At 50.9% G+C, this 17994-nt stretch overlaps 2 protein-coding genes across 3 annotated transcripts in view; one reads left to right on the top strand and one right to left on the bottom strand.

Moving 5' to 3' along the window:
- YIPF4 (Yip1 domain family member 4) overlaps positions 1-14144 on the bottom strand; it is a 29855-nt gene extending 15711 nt beyond the window's left edge. Inside the window, exon 1 of the mRNA XM_068129079.2 lies at positions 13899-14144. Coding sequence (XP_067985180.1) covers positions 13899-13986 — 88 coding nt within the window. The 5' untranslated portion in view covers positions 13987-14144. The remainder of the gene's footprint in view (positions 1-13898) is intronic.
- Positions 14145-14267: 123 nt separating this feature from the next.
- EXO1 (exonuclease 1) overlaps positions 14268-17994 on the top strand; it is an 88731-nt gene continuing 85004 nt past the window's right edge. The window contains exons 1-2 of one of the 2 annotated variants that reach the window (XM_068129080.2): positions 14268-14357; positions 16389-16497. The gene's annotated coding sequence lies outside the window, so the exon portion shown is untranslated. The remainder of the gene's footprint in view (positions 14358-16388; positions 16498-17994) is intronic. The other variant, XM_068129081.2, reaches the window with a different exon arrangement.

The raw sequence follows: 17994 nt of genomic DNA, 5'->3' as shown, positions 1-17994 counted from the left end.
ATGGGAGAGGAGATCAGAAGAGGAGTGAGTGAGGAGGTCGGAGGAGTGCGCGAGGAGGTGAGGCACTGTAAGGAGCGCATGGAGAAGGAGGTGAGAAAGGGGACTGTAAAACTGCAAGGGGGTATAGAGGAGTTGACGCTGGGAGTAGAGCAACTGACAGTGGGACAAAAGGAGTTGGGGGACCAGGTAAAGAAGAACACAGCGGTAATAGAGGGTTTAAAATCGACACAGAAGGAGATGAAAAAGGACATAGGGGTAATTAAAAAAGAGTGTCAGACGGTACATGAGGACCTGACGAGGAAAATGGACAAGGTGGTAGAGGTGATGGAGGTTAAAGAACGGGAGGTGCGGGAGCACATAGAAAAAATAAAGTGGAGTTAGAGGAAGAACTTAAAGGGGCGCACGAAGAGATGAAGGAGGTGAAGCAGAAATTAGAAGAAGTGGAAGAAGGGATGAGCGTAATTAAGAAGCGACGGAGAGAGGATAAGAAAGAGATAAAGGAGGAAGTAAAAGAATTGGTCCAAAGTCTGTGTTCGGATCGTGATGATGTGCTCATTAACCGGATGAGGGATTCGCAGGTGATGGAGGAGAAGCGAAGAGAAAGAGGACCCGGTGTAAGTGGTGACCAATATGGTCGTGCGTATGATGCGCCAGGTGATTTAATAAGCTTGGGGGTCGAGATAGACCCGGATGTTCGTGAGAGGCCACGAGTGAGGTGTATGGCTGGTCCGGAGGGTATGGAACGAGAGGTGCGAGGTGTGGGTGAGCAAGGTTGTGGTGGTATGGAATGGGTAGCGGGTTGCGGAGGTGTGACCCATGCATCGACACCAACAGGGGTAGTTGTTGGAGGGACCGGGGAGGCACGAGAGCCCCTTGGGGGTAATGTACTGTGGGGGCCCGGCCGGTTCGGCCCCGCGCTGACCCCGCAAGGGGCGACGCACGGGGTCCGGCCGGCGGGCAACGACTCGCATACGAGGTGGTCCCACAAGGTCCCACTCGCGCCGTATGACGGCAAGAGTGATCTACGCGCGTACCTGGCGCAGTTCGACTGTGTGTGTAAGGGCAACGGTTGGGGTGAGGACGAAGGTGGAGTACACCTGGTGGCCGCATTGCGCGGCGCGGCGGCGGAGGTGCTGACGGCATTACCAGCGGGTGCTCTCACCCTGCCAGCCCTCCGCGACGCCCTAATTAATCGATTTGGCATAGAACAGCAGAGCGAGCTTGTTAAAGCTCAGCTCGCGCTGCGAAAGCGCAAGCCCCAGGAAGCCATCGGGGAACTTGCCCACGACATTCGCCGCGCAGTGGGGATCGCACATGCTAGCATGGCAGCGGATTCCCGGGAAAGCCTGGCGCTGGACCATTTTATCCAGGCCCTCCCGGATATTGAGCTCCGGCAACAGCTCGCCATGTGGCGCCCGCAGACTCTGAGCCAGGCGGCTGACGCTGCGGCCCGTTGGGAAGCAGCGAGGCCCCTGGCCCGGGGGGGCGAGCGTCTCGCAATGGCGGTCCGCCAGGTGGGACCCCCGATGGAGGGCGGACCCCTTAGGGGGCCCGCCCCCGACGTGGGTCCTGACCTGGCGGGCATGGTCCGGAGGCTGGTGGACCAGCGCCTGGCGGGACCTGGACCATGGCAGGCGGCCCCGGAGGTGGCCCACGGTGGACCACGAGCGGGTAATCCAATTCGGACCTACAGGGGGGGAAATTTGGAATTCCGGAGGCAAGCACCTTATCAGGTGAGGTGCTATACCTGCAACCGTCTGGGTCACCTGGCGCGGCACTGTCGAGCCGCGCGCCGGGATGATCCCCGGCGGTTGAGGTCCTCAACTCCGCCCAGGGGGGAGCGGGTTAGCCGACCCCAGACACCCCCCCGCCAGACCCCGGGAAACTAGAAGGTGTCGGGCACGTAGGGCGGTGTTCGGCAGCAGAGGATGGAGGAGAGCCCTCATTGACGCGACAGGTCATTTATTGTGGCCAAATTGGAACCGGTAGCCTGACAATTAGATGCAAAATTGCCGGCGTGGGGGTAGACGCCGTAGTGGACACAGGAGCTAGCGCCACGATCATCAGCCCTGTGGTCCTTGATTCGAGCGCAGGTGGCTGGGATAAGATCCAGCGCCTGCAAAATTATAGTTTGCAGCTTGCTACCGGGGTAACGGCCCCGATCATAGGGCGTGGTTCTGTGACCCTCAAGTTAGGGTCGGTAAGGAGGGAGATAGATGTTTGGGTGGCGGAGGTGTGCGACCCATGTTTAATAGGGTTGGACCTGTTGACTGCCAGCGGTTGTAAAATCGACTTGTGCCGGGGGATCCTGCAGGTGGGAGTAGAAGAGCTGCCGTTAGGGGGAGTGAGCACGGCCGAGAGAGCGGAGCTGGAGGCTTCCGAGGCCGTGACCATCCCCCCAAGGGCCGAGGCGATAGTGCCGGCCCGGTGGGCAGCTCGCCCAACATGGCAGGAGTCCTGCGGCCTGGTCGAACCGGTGGCAGCGCAGTCCATACCGGGTTTAATCGTGGGCCGCACCCTTGTAAAAACGGACGGACCGGTAGTGGCCGTCCGAGTAATAAATATGAGTACAGAACCACGCACTATAGTAAGGGGCACGAGGGTAGCTGGCTGCACCCCAGTTGAGGAAGTCGCGACAGTGAGGGGCGAGAACGTCCAGCCGAGCCGACCCCGGGGGGAGCCTTCAATAACAAGTAGGAATTGGCCCGATCCCATTTGCGAGATGGTAAATCGTAGTAGCGTAGAGTTGGGAGGTACCCAGAGGGAGGCCTTACACAAACTGGTTGGGTCCCATTTGGACCTCTTCTCCCTGTCCACCGAGGATATTGGACGTACGGGCCTGGTGAAACATCAGATCCACACCGGTGAGGCCCGGCCTATTCGTCAGGCCGCCCGACGGCTCCCTTGGAGCAAGAGGGCGGAAGCTGACGAGCAGGTTGAAAAAATGCTCGACGCAGGTGTGATCGAGCCCTCGGGAAGTCCTTGGATGTCACCTGTTGTGCTGGTCAAAAAGAAGGATGGGACCACGCGGTTCTGCGTGGACTATCGCCAGCTAAACAACGTGACACTCAAGGACTCATATCCCCTGCCAAGGATTGATGACACCCTCGATGCCGTTGCGGGCTCAAATTGGTTCACAACTTTGGACCTCAAGAGTGGGTATTGGCAGGTGGAGATGGATAGGGCAGGGAAGGAGAAAACGGCATTTTCCACAGGTAAGGGACTGTATCAGTTTACTGTGATGCCGTTTGGTTTGTGTAACGCCCCCGCCACCTTTGAAAGATTGATGGAGCATGTACTAGGCGGCATGCCATGGCAATCATGCCTGGTGTACCTGGATGACGTCCTGGTACATGCCCAAACGTTCCCCCAGGCAGTAGCTAATTTGGACCAGGTGTTCGGGTGCCTCAGACAGGCAGGGTTGAAGCTGAACCCGAGTAAGTGCACTTTGTTTGCAAGAGAGGTGGCCTATCTAGGTCACGTGATCGGCCGCGAGGGGGTAAAAACGGACCCAGACAAAATTAAAGCGGTAGAGGAGTGGCCCGCACCACGTACCATCAAGGAGGTGCGGGGATTTTTGGGACTCTGCTCCTACTACCGGCGCTTTGTGGCGAAATTTGCGGAGTTGGCCCGTCCCCTCCACCGGCTTCCGGAGAAGGGGACGCGATTTAATTGGACACGGGAGTGCCACGAGGCCTTCCAAAAATTGAAGGGGTGTCTAACATCCGCACCCCTTCTAGCTTACCCCACTAGTGGCGGGGCATTTACCCTGGACACGGATGCGAGCCAGGAAGGATTGGGCGCAGTTTTGTCTCAGACACAGGAGGGCGTGGAGAGAGTGATTGGTTACTATAGTCGGGCCTTAAGTAGGCCCGAGCGAAATTATTGCGTCACTCGCAAAGAGTTATTGGCCATGCTGGCTGCCATGAACCATTTCCACCCGTACCTGTACGGGCGGAAATTTTTGGTTAGAACTGACCATTCCTCCTTGCAATGGCTCCTTCGGTTCAAGGAACCGGAGGGCCAAATTGCAAGGTGGTTGGAAAAGTTGCAGCAGTACGATTTTGATGTGGCCCATAGGGCCGGGAAGGCCCATGGTAATGCGGACGCACTCTCTCGGCGTCCTTGTCTGGGGGAAAACTGTAAATTTTGTGCGAGACACGAGGAGAGGGAGCAATTGGGCGATTCCGCCCCGATTCTCGTCGTCCGGGCAACCCGGGTGAGAGGGCCAATTTTGCCACTAACCGCAGATGAGGAATTCGGAACTTTGGCATGGAGCACGGCCCAGCAGGAGGATCCTGTCCTGGGGCCAGTGTTCAATTGGGTCAAATTGGGGCAAAGACCAAAGGGGGAAGAGGTCACCCCCCTCGGGGCACAAACAAAGGCATATTGGGCTCAGTGGAAAACTCTGGAATTGAAGGATAACATCTTGTATCGCAAGTGGGTGGAGGTTCCCTCTGATAGAACTTCCTGGCTGGTGGTAGTCCCAAACAAATTTAAGACCGATATATTGCAACAGGTGCATGGTACCCGCCCCGGCGGCCATTTGGGCAGGACAAAGACAACATCGAGGGTACGCCGGAGGTTTTATTGGGTGAATATGGGGCGCGACATACAGGACTGGTGTCGGAGATGCGACGCCTGTACTGCCAAAAAGGGACCAGCACGGAGGATGATGGCCCCCCTTCAATTACACCAGGTGGGGGCCCCCCTAGAGCGGGTGGCCATGGATATCCTAGGCCCACTACCCCGCACCCGCCTAGGTAATAAGTACATCCTCGTTGTGATGGACTACTTCACCAAGTGGCCGGAGGCCTACGCCCTCCCCAACCAAGAAGCAGGGGTGGTAGCGCAGGCCTTCGTGGAAGGATTTGTGTGCCGGCATGGGATTCCACAGGAGTTGCACACCGACCAGGGACGAAATTTTGAGAGCAAATTGCTAAAAGATGTGTGCAGTCTCCTGTCAATTCGGAAAACCAGAACAACGCCTTTAAGACCTCAATCTGACGGGATGGTGGAAAGATTTAACCGAACTCTAATCCAACAACTGGCACTGTTCACCGCCACCCGTCAGGATGACTGGGACGAACATCTCCCTTATTTGCTTATGGCCTACCGAACCAGCCAGCACGGGGCCACCGCATGCAGTCCAGCGTTGCTTATGTATGGGCGGGAGTTACGGGCTCCCGCCGACTTGCTATGCGGTCCCGTGCCAGACACAGTGGTTAACCCGCCGAGGGAGGGGTACGCACGTCACCTAGAGGAAGGCATGGAGCTAGTCCATGCCTTCGCCCGCCGCCAACTCCATCTGGCGGGGGAAAAGATGAAGCGCAGGTACGACGACCGGAGCCAGGGGAGTCAATACGCTCCGGGGATGAAGATTTGGTTCTTTAATCCCCGGAGGCGGAAGGGAAGGTGCCCAAAGCTCACCTCCCCCTGGCAAGGCCCAGGAGTCGTCCTGTCGCAAATCTGTGACGTGGTCATTAAGATCAAAATGGGGCCACGAGCCCTCCCTCGGATCGTCCACGCCGACCGGATAAGACCTTACACTGGCGAGCAGGCGCCCCCGTGGATTGCCTCGGCTTTAGATGCCGAGGCGGGACCCAGTACCTCTGAATAAGGGGGGCTTATTAGTGCCAGAGGACTGGGGGATTGAGGAGCGATGGGCCCGGTGGGTAAGGGTGGCATCTCTGCCACCCTTCCCATGTGGGGCAAATGCGCAATAGATTATGGGGTGTATGGCAGTGAAAACTAGCCCGGGTGGGTTAGGTTATATTGTAGGGATCTAGCAAAGATGACATGAGGTGACGTTAAGGTTAGTTAGTGACTGATACCTGTAGTGGGGACGCAGGTAGATTAGTATGGATGATAATGACGAGGGAGCGCAATAGTTAAAGGCACGACTGGGAAGCGCAAGTTCAGAAGGGAGTAGTTAGCTGAGATGATGCCGTGGGTGTGAGAATTGAACAGGTGTGATTGCACAGGTGTGCAACTGGACAGGTGTGTGGAACAGTGTGTGAGTAATGAGTGTTGTGGATCAGCGCGAATGCGCTTGGGGAGAGAAGGGTGCAGGTGGCACCAGGTGTGAGAGCACAGGTGTGCAGGTACAGATGTGTGGAGAGAGTTGGAGTAAGTGGTAGGGAGTGGTGTGCATGGTGCGAAGGTGTGGATGGGGGAAGAGTGGACCCCTTTCACGAGTACCCGGGGCGGGTAGTGTAAGTGTTAGGTAGAGGGTATAGGTAAATTGTGGTTGGATATTGGCATTTGTGGTGCGGTTGCAGAATGGTATTGTGAATGGGTGCATTAGTGTTGTGGAAATGGCTGGGCGTGTAGCCTGTTAGTGTGTGTAGTTGGTTGGGCACTCCACCACTGTGAGGATGTCGGCCAGGTGAGGCCGCAGGTGGGCTCTGGGAGCCGTTAGTGTCAGTGGGTGCCTGAGGATCCCGGGTATGGATCGGGTAGCCCAGTGCCAGAGAGGGCACCGAGTGGGGAGAGCGCCAGAGGGCCTTCCCCAGGTAGTTAGGTTAGGGTAAGGAGCAGGTAAGCTCGGAGGCAACTGCAGTGGTGGAGGTGTGCAGGTGGGTAGACCCGCTGGGAGAGGTACACGCCACAGCCCAGAAATTGTGCGAGGGCACCGGGAGATGAATCGGGGGAGTGAGACCCCAAATTGAAAAGCACCACAGTTTGGCCAATGGGAATTGGTTTTTAGAACCCATAGTGTAAGAGGGCCAATGGTTTGGCCGGAGAAAGACCCCGGGTAGTGTAAAGTTGTTAAAGTCATTTAGGAAATAGTTAGGATTGATGAACCTGTCGCACCATACGCAGCCACTTACCTGTGGTGATGATGATGACTCCACACCTGTGTTTTCTTTGTTCTGTGTGCAGGAAATGAGAATTGCTGTGAGGATTTGTGAGACGCATCACGACGTGGATGAGACATTGGGGTGATTCCATCTCTCCCTCCTTAGGAGGGACTGATGATGAATTGGTAATGGCAAATTTTGATGTTCAGTTGGAGATGGCAAATTTTGATGAGAGTTGAAAATGGCAAATTTGATTGGTTCGGAGGGAGAGAAGACGAATTTGGTATATGGGAGGAACGGGGAAGACAGTAGGGACGTTTGTTGATTGGTAAAGTAGATGTTTATGGGTAGTGTTGTGTTTTGTGGATACAGTAAGGGGTAAGGGAGGGGCCATGTAGGTTACCTGGTGGGGGGGGGGAGCGTACGGTAGGAACGTACCTGTCTCACCTGGTTCCCATGTGCCCCTAGTGTGCATTACCTTGTGTTGCGTGCACTTTTGCGCCCTTACCACCTTACTCACTTGTCTGCTTCTTTTGTCTCCCACCTCCGAGGATCTGGCTTTGGGGCAGAGAGAGAGAGGAGAGAGAGGTGCTGGCTTCGCAGTTGTGGGCCTGCACTTTCGCTGCTTGCTGCCTGGATCGATACACCATATGGACCGCAATGTTTGTGGCCACCCACCATGGACCGCAGTTCTTTTGCGGCCAAGCACCACCCGTGGATGGACCTATGGGTCAACGTGGCACCTATGCCATACAGGTGAACCACTTTTAGTTGACACCACTGAAGGCCACAATACAGAAATGGACGCGGTTGGCGCCTTTCTTTATTTTTAAAGAAGCCAGAAGGCCAAGTGCACCACACGAAGAGCAAGAGACACCTGCAGGGTTAGGGGTTGTTGAATTTATTTTTATTCATTGAACAATGGTGACTGCACCGATTGGTGCTGGGGTGGTGCTTTTGGTGCTTGGATGGGGTGCTCTGCACATTATTAAAGGCCGTAAGGCCACAGAGCACTCGTGGGTGGGTGTATCGATGCTGGCATGCGTGCTCTCTCTATGCATAACATCTGCATGTGTTCCTCCAAAAACAGGTCCTGGATCGTAGTGTAAATATCAGCGTAGTCTTGTAAATAATGCTCCCTACCGGCTGTATGTTTAGTTTGCGAATTCTTTCCGCAATTCGGTTATCCTGTGGGTGTGTTTCTGTGAGGAGAAGGGTGCAACGTCGCAGGGGGACATATTTACTCATTTGTGAACATCTGTAAAACTGTCGCACTCAGGGTAGAGTTAATAGTAGAGGGAACTACATCTGAGTGCCACACTAAAGTAGGTAAAAATTTATCGGGTCGGGACGCCCCGAGGGTAGAGAAGGGTGCAATGTTGCGGATATGGGACTTGGCCTCAATATCCGCTTGTAAATACTCCCCTATTTCCCCAATACTCCCCAACTATCCCCAATCCCCCATTCCCTAGTCCCATTGCCTGTAAATAACACTGTAGAACCGACCTTCCCCTTTTTCCCCCATTAAATGTCGTGCCCAGGTCCACCGCATCTCACGTAGACAACTTTCGGACATCTTGCTAGTTATTCTTAGTCTATGTCAGTTAAGGACTCGTTTCCATTAATTCTGACTCTTCGTTGCACCAGAATGTGATTATATGGCACCAGTAGTGAGTTTAGGACCTTCCCATACCTCCTCCCATCTTCTTCCCCAAACAACAACTACAAACAACAACTACAACAACAACTACAACAACAACTACAACAACTACAACAACGGCGCGGCGCGGGGGAGTGTGCGTCCTCACACCGGCCCGTTTAGCCGCCATTGACCATGCGCTCCGACGGGGTTACCACGAAGGGGCTCCCTGTCAGCCCCTCGTCAAGGGCGGAGCCGGTAACCCCCCCGCACGCACCCAATGAGAAGCAACGGACCGATTCCATCTGGGGCGGAGCTAACTAGCCGAGGGCGTGTCACTCCCCGCCGGATATACGCGGCCACTTACCGGACGTGACGTCAGATGCGCCCCCGACTGAAGAAGACAAGTCGCGACCTCCAAGCGCTGAGCGAGCTCCACGCATCGACCCGGTATTGCAGTACCTCCGAGAACGGTGCACCCCCTCCGAGAACGGTGCACCTTGAGCCATCGACGGCACGCTTTCCTTGCCATCAATCCCCGTGTGAGTCAGTTTTTGTCCTGTTTATCTGTCGTCTGTCGGGGCTATTATAAGAGTGTGTCTAAGTGCCTGTCTTCCTATGCTGTCCCTCTTGTCGTTGTAATCTGACCTTCCGCCCTAATATAACCTCCTCCGGAGGTCTTGAGAACTGAACCCTTGGTGTCGTGTCATTTTAATCCAGCCGTTGTGTCTTTTCCATCATTGATTTAGCATAGCGCGATTTAGTCAACGTTCGAGTATAATCGGGTAACTTGTGCGGACACGGCGGCCATTCCGCTCGGCCCACCCTAACATCAAAGTCGTGTCTGTAACAATATGTATGTAGTCAACTCGTATTGTCTTTTATTGCAGAAAACATTCCCGAGTTTGGGCCCAAGGACCGTAACCAACATTTATACACGGTTCCCATGGGAAAACTGGATACGCTTCAAGACGACTTTCCAGGAACGCAACCCCGATGTAAACCTGGGCCGGAGTGTATAGTCGGATGAAAAATGGCAAAACTCACTCAAACCTCTTGCCATAGCAGAGGGCCTGTCAGGTTGGCCTGTTTAGCAACACCATCTGAACTGATGGCTCATGATGTGAAGAACATAGGTCACACATACCATACATGTTTCCCTGCAGTCCAACGATGCCCTTTTAATTCAGGTAAACACCAAATTTGGTGATGTCATGGTTAGATGAGGTCTGCGCTCACTTGACACAAAACTGGCAGGATAGCTCCAATTACGACTTTTTTGTTTGGATATGCATTTGTTACTAACCATGTATTAAATATCAACCACCCCAAATGTAGACTTTCCTCTACTTTCTCTCTTTCAGCTCTTGTTATTTAAATAATACGAGATGAATATTCTGCAGGTGGCTAACGATATCTCTTCGTGGATATATTTTTCAAAAGGCACAAAGTGGAATTTTAAACGTCAATAAAATAATGCCACAGGTGGAATAGGTAGCCTAGTCCATTAAAGGGACGGTCCACTCATTCATGTAGTGCCCTGTCTACGAAGCCAACATCAGTCAGGTTATTTTAAATAGTCATGTGGTGAATCAAATCCAGATGAGACAGCTTGAAGGTAAGTGCGCTCTGCACAATCCTGCCAGGCCCAATGAATCTTAGATGACTATAAAATAAAATCTTAGCGATAGGCTCGAAGTGCCCTTTGAAGATTATGCAAATAAGAAAAATAAGACGATTTTCATTCTGGCAAAATCGATGATCAGATTTGAAGCTGGGTTCCCATGCCGTCACGAGTTCAGATGAAAACACGAACAAGCCAACCTGGTTTATATATATATATATATATATATATATATATATATATATATATATATAAAAGAGACATATATCCATATATATACATACATATACATATGAATGAATGAATGAATGATCTTTTTAAGGCCATTTTCCCCGCTAGAGCGGGGGTTAGCCTTGCGGGCCCCATGACAATCATGGTTCCCTGTTTGAGGCAACATACATATATATATATATATATATATATATATATATATATATATATATATATATATATATATATATATATATATACTGAAACGCAAAAGAAACTTACCACCTTTGAAACCTTTAAATATCAACAATAACACTGCGTGTAGTAAATGTGTGAACTTATTTGTGGACAATAGTGTCCTCACTGTCAGACAAAACGGTCACGGATGGTCACTTGAACCTTCAATGGTCACTTCATAGCACAGCTGTTGAACAGCCGTTTTGACTGTCAGTGATTAGCCAAGGGGTACGGGATGATTTTAATGAGCTGCACGTGATGTCTTGATATTGGCTTTAAAAAGGCCAGTGCAAAATGGGCATTTCAATCAACATGCCACGATTGTCAAGGGATCAACGGCAGCGTGCCCTGGGCATGCTGCAAGGTGGACTGAGCTACCGTGAGGTGGCACGTCGCCTTGGCTGTTCACACCAGACGATATCGGCCCTGGTGGACAGAGACACCCTCCACAACTCTGCAGATGACAGACCTCGATCAGGGAGGCCAAGAGTCACCACTGCAAGGCAGGACAGGCAGATGGTCCGAAGTCACCTGCGGGATCGATTCCGTCCAGCATCCCGCACTGCGGCAGAAACTCCGGGGCGTGCAAACCCACGGATCTCCAATGGTACTGCACGAAGACGACTGCATGACTATGGTCTGACTGCCAGAAGACCATACAGAGGCCCCGTGATGACGGTTGCCCATCGCCGCAACCGTCAGAGATGGTGCCAGCAGCATCAGCGGTGGACCTTGGCGCAGTGGAACGAGGTCGCTTTCAGCGATGAGTCAAGGTTCTGTGTGGACAGTCCTGATGGGCGTGAGTGTGTCTGGAGAAGAACAGGCGAGCGATATGCCGATTGTTGCGTGCGTCAAGCCAACAGGTGGGGTGGCCCAAGTGTGATGGTGTGGGCAGCCATATCAGGCCGGTACAGGATGCCACTGGTGGTTGTGGATGGGAATCTTAACGCCCAGCGGTATGTGGATAACATCCTGCGACCTCATCTGCTGCCATTCCTGCTAGACCACCCAGAACTGAGAACCTTTCAGCATGACAACGCTCGTCCCCATGCTGCTCGCATTACCACTGCATTTCTCCAAGGCGAGAACATCAACACCATGCAGTGGCCTGCGCTCTCCCCTGACCTGAATCCCATAGAGCACCTGTGGGATGAGCTTGGGAGACGCGTAGTTGGCAGGGCCAGGACACGGGCAGAGCTGCTTCAGACATTGAGGACTGAGTGGGACAGAATCCAGCAGCAATCCATCCAAAGACTGGTAGGCAGTATACGCCGACGATGCACTGCCTGTATCCAAAACAATGGTGGCCATACACGCTATTGAAAGGGGACTGACATTGCACCCTGTGCTGTTCTGTACTGTAGAACAAACTGATGAGATGGTGTATCTTGGTCAAAAACTTGACATGTCATCAATAAAATGCCAATGTTTCAATTAGCAATTGTTGGTTTGTTTTATTTTGAACTGTTACAATTTTATTACATTTCAAACAAGTGGTAAATTTCTTTTGCGTTTTCGGTCTTTTTGAAGTTGGTCAAAATGGTCAAAATGGTCAAAATTTTCGGTCAAAATGCCCATTTTGCACTGGCCTTTTTAAAGCCAATATCAAGACATCACGTGCAGCTCATTAAAATCATCCCGTACCCCTTGGCTAATCACTGACAGTCAAAACGGCTGTTCAACAGCTGTGCTATGAAGTGACCATTGAAGGTTCAAGTGACTATCCGTGACCGTTTTGTCTGACAGTGAGGACACTATTGTCCACAAATAAGTTCACACATTTACTATACGCAGTGTTATTGTTGATATTTAAAGGTTTCAAAGGTGGTAAGTTTCTTTTGTGTTTTCGGTCTTTTTGAAGTTGGTCAAAATGGTCAAATTTTTCGGTCAAAATGCCCATTTTGCACTGGCCTTTTTAAAGCCAATATCAAGACATCACGTGCAGCTCATTAAAATCATCCCGTACCCCTTGGCTAATCACTGACAGTCAAAACGGCTGTTCAACAGCTGTGCTATGAAGTGACCATTGAAGGTTCAAGTGACCATCCGTGACCGTTTTGTCTGACAGCGAGGACACTATTGTCCACAAATAAGTTCACACATTTACTACACGCAGTGTTATTGTTGATATTTAAAGGTTTCAAAGGTGGTAAGTTTCTTTTGCGTTTCAGTATATATATATATATATATATATCTAACGTCATCTGTCTGTATGTATGTCACACCCTGAAACACAGAAACACTCCTTGGGGTGAAAACAATATTCAGCAAAAGTTGCTTCCAATATTGAAGCTGGGTGGTGTATAATGCAACATACCGCTGCTTCGATCGCTTCCGACCTTTTTTCTGTTAAGAAATATTCTGCGCTGTATTTGCTGTTAAGAAATATTATTGTTTTGGAACTTCACAATACACACTCCATACAGTATATTTAATAGGCTAATGGTGTCTGTCCACTCCGCCACCCCCTCCCACCCATCCTCCCCCCAAAACATGGAAATGCTCATTAGAGACAATAAATTACGTAAAAGTTGTTTCAAATTAACCCACACCTACGGGAAATTATAATACTGGATAGTGCCTCAATTTAGGTCTTTAAACGAACGCAAGAATAAAAGGCTTCATTTTATTTTTGGTCACCTGGAACGCCGGTCCAGGGAGCTCATGGGATGGTGCGGCGTCCGTCCATCCATCCGTCAGTCCATAAACACATGCAACTTCTCTGAAACCGCTGATGGGATTGTGACCAAACTTGGAACAAATGATATTAGGTATGTTGCAACTCAAGTTTGTTCACGGAATAAAATTTAAAAAAGAAAATCGGGGTCTGAGTGGGTCTACGGAGGGGAGTGGGGGGGGGGGGTGGTTAAAATTGGTCCAGCTTTAACCACCAAAATAGGAATTTGCTTTTTCCACTGAAACTACACACACTATTTCAATGACACGTGACCACAACCTTCACCACACGTGATGTACCAAAGTTTGTTGACGGTATTAGAAAAACCGGGGTCCAAGGGGTTGTACGGGTGGTCAGGTGGGGGTTGCCCCCCAAAATAGGTATTTTTTTTTGTTTGTTTGTTTAAAGACATGATTATTAAAGTTAGGATGATTCTACATGCTGCCCTGTCTCCTAGCAACCATTGAAATTGGTTTATAATACCGTGATACTGTTTAAAATACCTTTACTTTTAGTCAGTGTCGTCTACCGCTCTATTCTACCAGGGGTATTGGCCCTATTTTTATTTTTCTGTCGTGGTATTTTTACCACAGGCTTCCAGCAAGTCGAATACAAATAAACAGCGTCTTCCAAAACACCATCGAAACAATGACATTTGTCAACAACATTAACAAGCATTTCTCACCCGGCCGGAACCAAAGTACCCACCAGCATCCCCGGTAGGAGAGACAAATGTAAAGTCGCTGTTGCTCGCTGCATCGAACGTTTCACGACCTGATGACCTCTGCGGGTTCATGACTTCCGGCCGTGCCGATCGATATCTCTTCCGATATCGGACGTGATATTAAATAAATATATACCGAGTAGCTCAATCCCAAACTGTTTGCTACATCAAGCCTCCTCTCGCGTCATCGCACTAGGCCCGTCTCGAAGGCTCCACGTCACATCAAGTGTAAAAGCTAAATCCATAAAATGATTTTTTTTTCCAACACCAAGCCGCCGATTATGTTCTAATCTTCCCTGCGAATATTATTTCGGCCTTGGGATATTTTTAGTTTTAGTTCATTTCTTTCGTCCAATGGGAAGCGGAGGTTCGCTGATCGCGCGCATTTTGGTCGCTCGACGTTGGCGACGTTGGCGACGTTGTTATCCTGGATATTAAGAAATGTATTGTTTGACGAAACAGTTTATTTTAATTATACTGTTGTTGTGCTTACAACCCCTGCTTGAAGAATAGGTTCTGCTCGCTAGCGTGGTCGTCGTGGTGGTGGTGATGGTCGTCGTGGTGGTGGTGATGGTCGTCGTTATGGTTGTGGTGGTGTGCAGTTGGTTGTCGTGGTGGTGTGCAGATGGTTGTCGTGGTGGTGTGCAGATGGTTGTCGTGGTGGTGTGCAGATGGTTGTCGTGGTGGTGTGCAGATGGTTGTCGTGGTGGTGTGCAGATGGTTGTCGTGGTGGTGTGCAGATGGTTGTCTTGGTGGTGTGCAGATGGTTGTCTTGGTGGTGTGCAGATGGTTGTCGTGGTGGTGTGCAGATGGTTGTCGTGGTGGTGTGCAGATGGTTGTCGTGGTGGTGTGCAGATGGTTGTCGTGGTGGTGTGCAGATGGTTGTCGTGGTGGTGTGCAGATGGTTGTCTTGGTGGTGTGCAGATGGTTGTCTTGGTGGTGTGCAGATGGTTGTCGTGGTGGTGTGCAGATGGTTGTCGTGGTGGTGTGCAGATGGTTGTCGTGGTGGTGTGCAGATGGTTGTCGTTGTGGTGTGCAGATGGTTGTCGTGGTGGTGTGCAGATGGTTGTCGTGGTGGTGTGCAGATGGTTGTCGTGGTGGTGTGCAGATGGTTGTCTTGGTGGTGTGCAGATGGTTGTCGTGGTGGTGTGCAGATGGTTGTCGTGGTGGTGTGCAGATGGTTGTCGTGGTGGTGTGCAGATGGTTGTCGTGGTGGTGTGCAGATGGTTGTCGTGGTGGTGTGCAGATGGTTGTCTTGGTGGTGTGCAGATGGTTGTCTTGGTGGTGTGCAGATGGTTGTCTTGGTGGTGTGCAGATGGTTGTCTTGGTGGTGTGCAGATGGTTGTCGTGGTGGTGTGCAGATAGTTGTCGTGGTGGTGTGCAGATGGTTGTCTTGGTGGTGTGCAGATGGTTGTCGTGGTGGTGTGCAGTTGGTTGTCGTGGTGGTGTGCAGATGGTTGTCGTGGTGGTGTGCAGATGGTTGTCGTGGTGGTGTGCAGATGGTTGTCTTGGTGGTGTGCAGATGGTTGTCTTGGTGGTGTGCAGATGGTTGTCTTGGTGGTGTGCAGATGGTTGTCGTGGTGGTGTGCAGATGATTGTCGTGGTGGTGTGCAGATGGTTGTCGTTGTGGTGTGCAGATGGTTGTCGTGGTGGTGTGCAGATGGTTGTCGTGGTGGTGTGCAGATGGTTGTCGTGGTGGTGTGCAGATGGTTGTCTTGGTGGTGTGCAGATGGTTGTCGTGGTGGTGTGCAGATGGTTGTCGTGGTGGTGTGCAGATGGTTGTCGTGGTGGTGTGCAGATGGTTGTCTTGGTGGTGTGCAGATGGTTGTGGTGGTGTGCAGATGGTTGTCTTGGTGGTGTGCAGATGGTTGTCTTGGTGGTGTGCAGATGGTTGTCTTGGTGGTGTGCAGATGGTTGTCGTGGTGGTGTGCAGATAGTTGTCGTGGTGGTGTGCAGATGGTTGTCGTTGTGGTGTGTAGATGGTTGCCGTGGTGGTGTACAGATGGTTGTCGTGGTGGTGTGCAGATGGTTGTCTTGGTGGTGTGCAGATGGTTGTCGTGGTGGTGTGCAGATGGTTGTCTTGGTGGTGTGCAGATGGTTGTCGTGGTGGTGTGCAGATGGTTGTCGTGGTGGTGTGCAGATGGTTGTCTTGGTGGTGTGCAGATGGTTGTCGTGGTGGTGTGCAGATGGTTGTCTTGGTGGTGTGCAGATGGTTGTCGTGGTGGTGTGCAGATGGTTGTCGTGGTGGTGGTGGTGGTGGTGGTCGTCGTGGTGGTGTGCATAAGTTTAGGATAACAAATTTAATTTATGGATCGTCATTTACACATATGATCCCTAACGGTTGCTTTTTGATGTGTATATTATATATATATATATATGTTCCTTGGTCCGTCGAACACTGCGCTGTTTGACTTCGTGTGACATTTCTTGGGCTGAAGCTTGTTGCCTTGTTGGGTGATTCTGTATTCTGCCAGATTTCCAACACGGGTGGGCCGAACCCGAACCACCGGCTGTCGACCTTGGGACACCGTACGGAGACGTCGCCCGGGACGGGGCGCATATTCGCCAACAGGTGACCCCTAAGTATGTAATGCAATCGGGTTGGACTTGTTTGCGGTGGTTGTGACAGACGTTTGACCCTTTGGCTTTCCAGGTTTGACATTCGACTGGAGCACATTTGGGGAGGAATTTTGAACCTGTTTCCTGGAAAATAGGTGAACTACTCTTTGCGAAATTCGTTCTGGGATCTCTGGCATAATTACACCAGTTAATGCAAGCAGAATGGACAGCCAGCTTGATGTCCATCCAACGGATGGTGTTCTTTGTGATGCAAACTTTGAATATGAAATACCAGGATGGCAGTTTAAAGTAGGGCCAAGAAACGAACCCAGGCTAGACTGATAAAAGGTAAGCCTCTGCACAATCCTGTTGGACTACTGTCAAAAAGTTTACATTTTATTTGGACATAGATACAATTCTAAACTAGAGCGGCATTCAGTAACTAACGTATATCTCCACCAGGCTAAATAGTTCTGTATCCCACCAGTAAGTAATAAGTTCTGTATCCCACTGATAGGCCGTAGCTGCATCCAGACCTGAACCAACTTGTCACCTATGGAACTCATCGACCAAGTTTTGTCCGAATCCGTCCACAACTTTTGGAGATATCGTTTTTGGCCCTGTCTCTCAAAGGTGAATAATCACTTTAAAATTCTCGGATCCAGATCTTCACCAAAATCGAATCAATTTGTGCTTGTCACACACCCAACTTGTCTACCGTATTTCATCAAAACTTTTTTGAGATATCCTGCTCACAGACAGACAGGGGTGAAAACATAACCTCTGTCCACCTTCAATGGTGGAGGTAATTATTTGGCAATGCAACATTTCGCACAAGTTAACCTTTAAATACTTTGCATTTGAAAATCACAAATCCCAGGCATTGTTTGATCGATCTACACCTATTATATTGTTGCGGATCTCAAACGTCGGCCTTCTCCCCTTACCAAGAGGGGGTTAATCCCCTTGTCTGTTACTGACCGACGTGATCCTGAAGTTATCCCGTTCCTTCCGGTCGGTATTAGGTAAGGTTGCTGGTCAATTTGGTCCCGTTTCCTAATTACCAACACCGACCGTGAAGCAAGGAGATAACCTCCCACCCGAGCCGCAGCGTTAGTGGATACGCCGAGCGAAGCGAGCCGCGACTCGGGCCGTTAACAATGACTAAACCCGATTCTGAGCGGTTCCTAATCGTGCCACGTTTACCCAATTAGAGAAAAGACGAATGCGATTGGACAAGAGGAAACCAGAAAATAGGAATAACAAAGATGGGTTTATTAATTATTCACAAGAAGGAGAAGAGGAAACGAAAGGAATATACAAGATAGGAAGAGGAAGAAGCAGCACACAGGGCAGTCTTAAAACAGTCTTATTCTTAATACCCCAGACAAACGTACACACTCACACCGGGATTGTAGATGGTGGATGGTCAGGTAGAGGGTCCGGCGATGGGGTCCAGGCTCCGGTCCAGTGGGCGAAACCCGGCAGGCAGCTCCGCGTGTAGTTGAACGCGACCGGACA

The sequence above is a fragment of the Myxine glutinosa genome, chromosome 9 (genome assembly GCF_964187855.1).
Source record: "Myxine glutinosa chromosome 9, kmMyxGlut1.1, whole genome shotgun sequence".
In the NCBI taxonomy this organism is placed as follows: domain Eukaryota; kingdom Metazoa; phylum Chordata; class Myxini; order Myxiniformes; family Myxinidae; genus Myxine; species Myxine glutinosa.
This window is presented reverse-complemented; position numbering and strand designations above follow the sequence as displayed.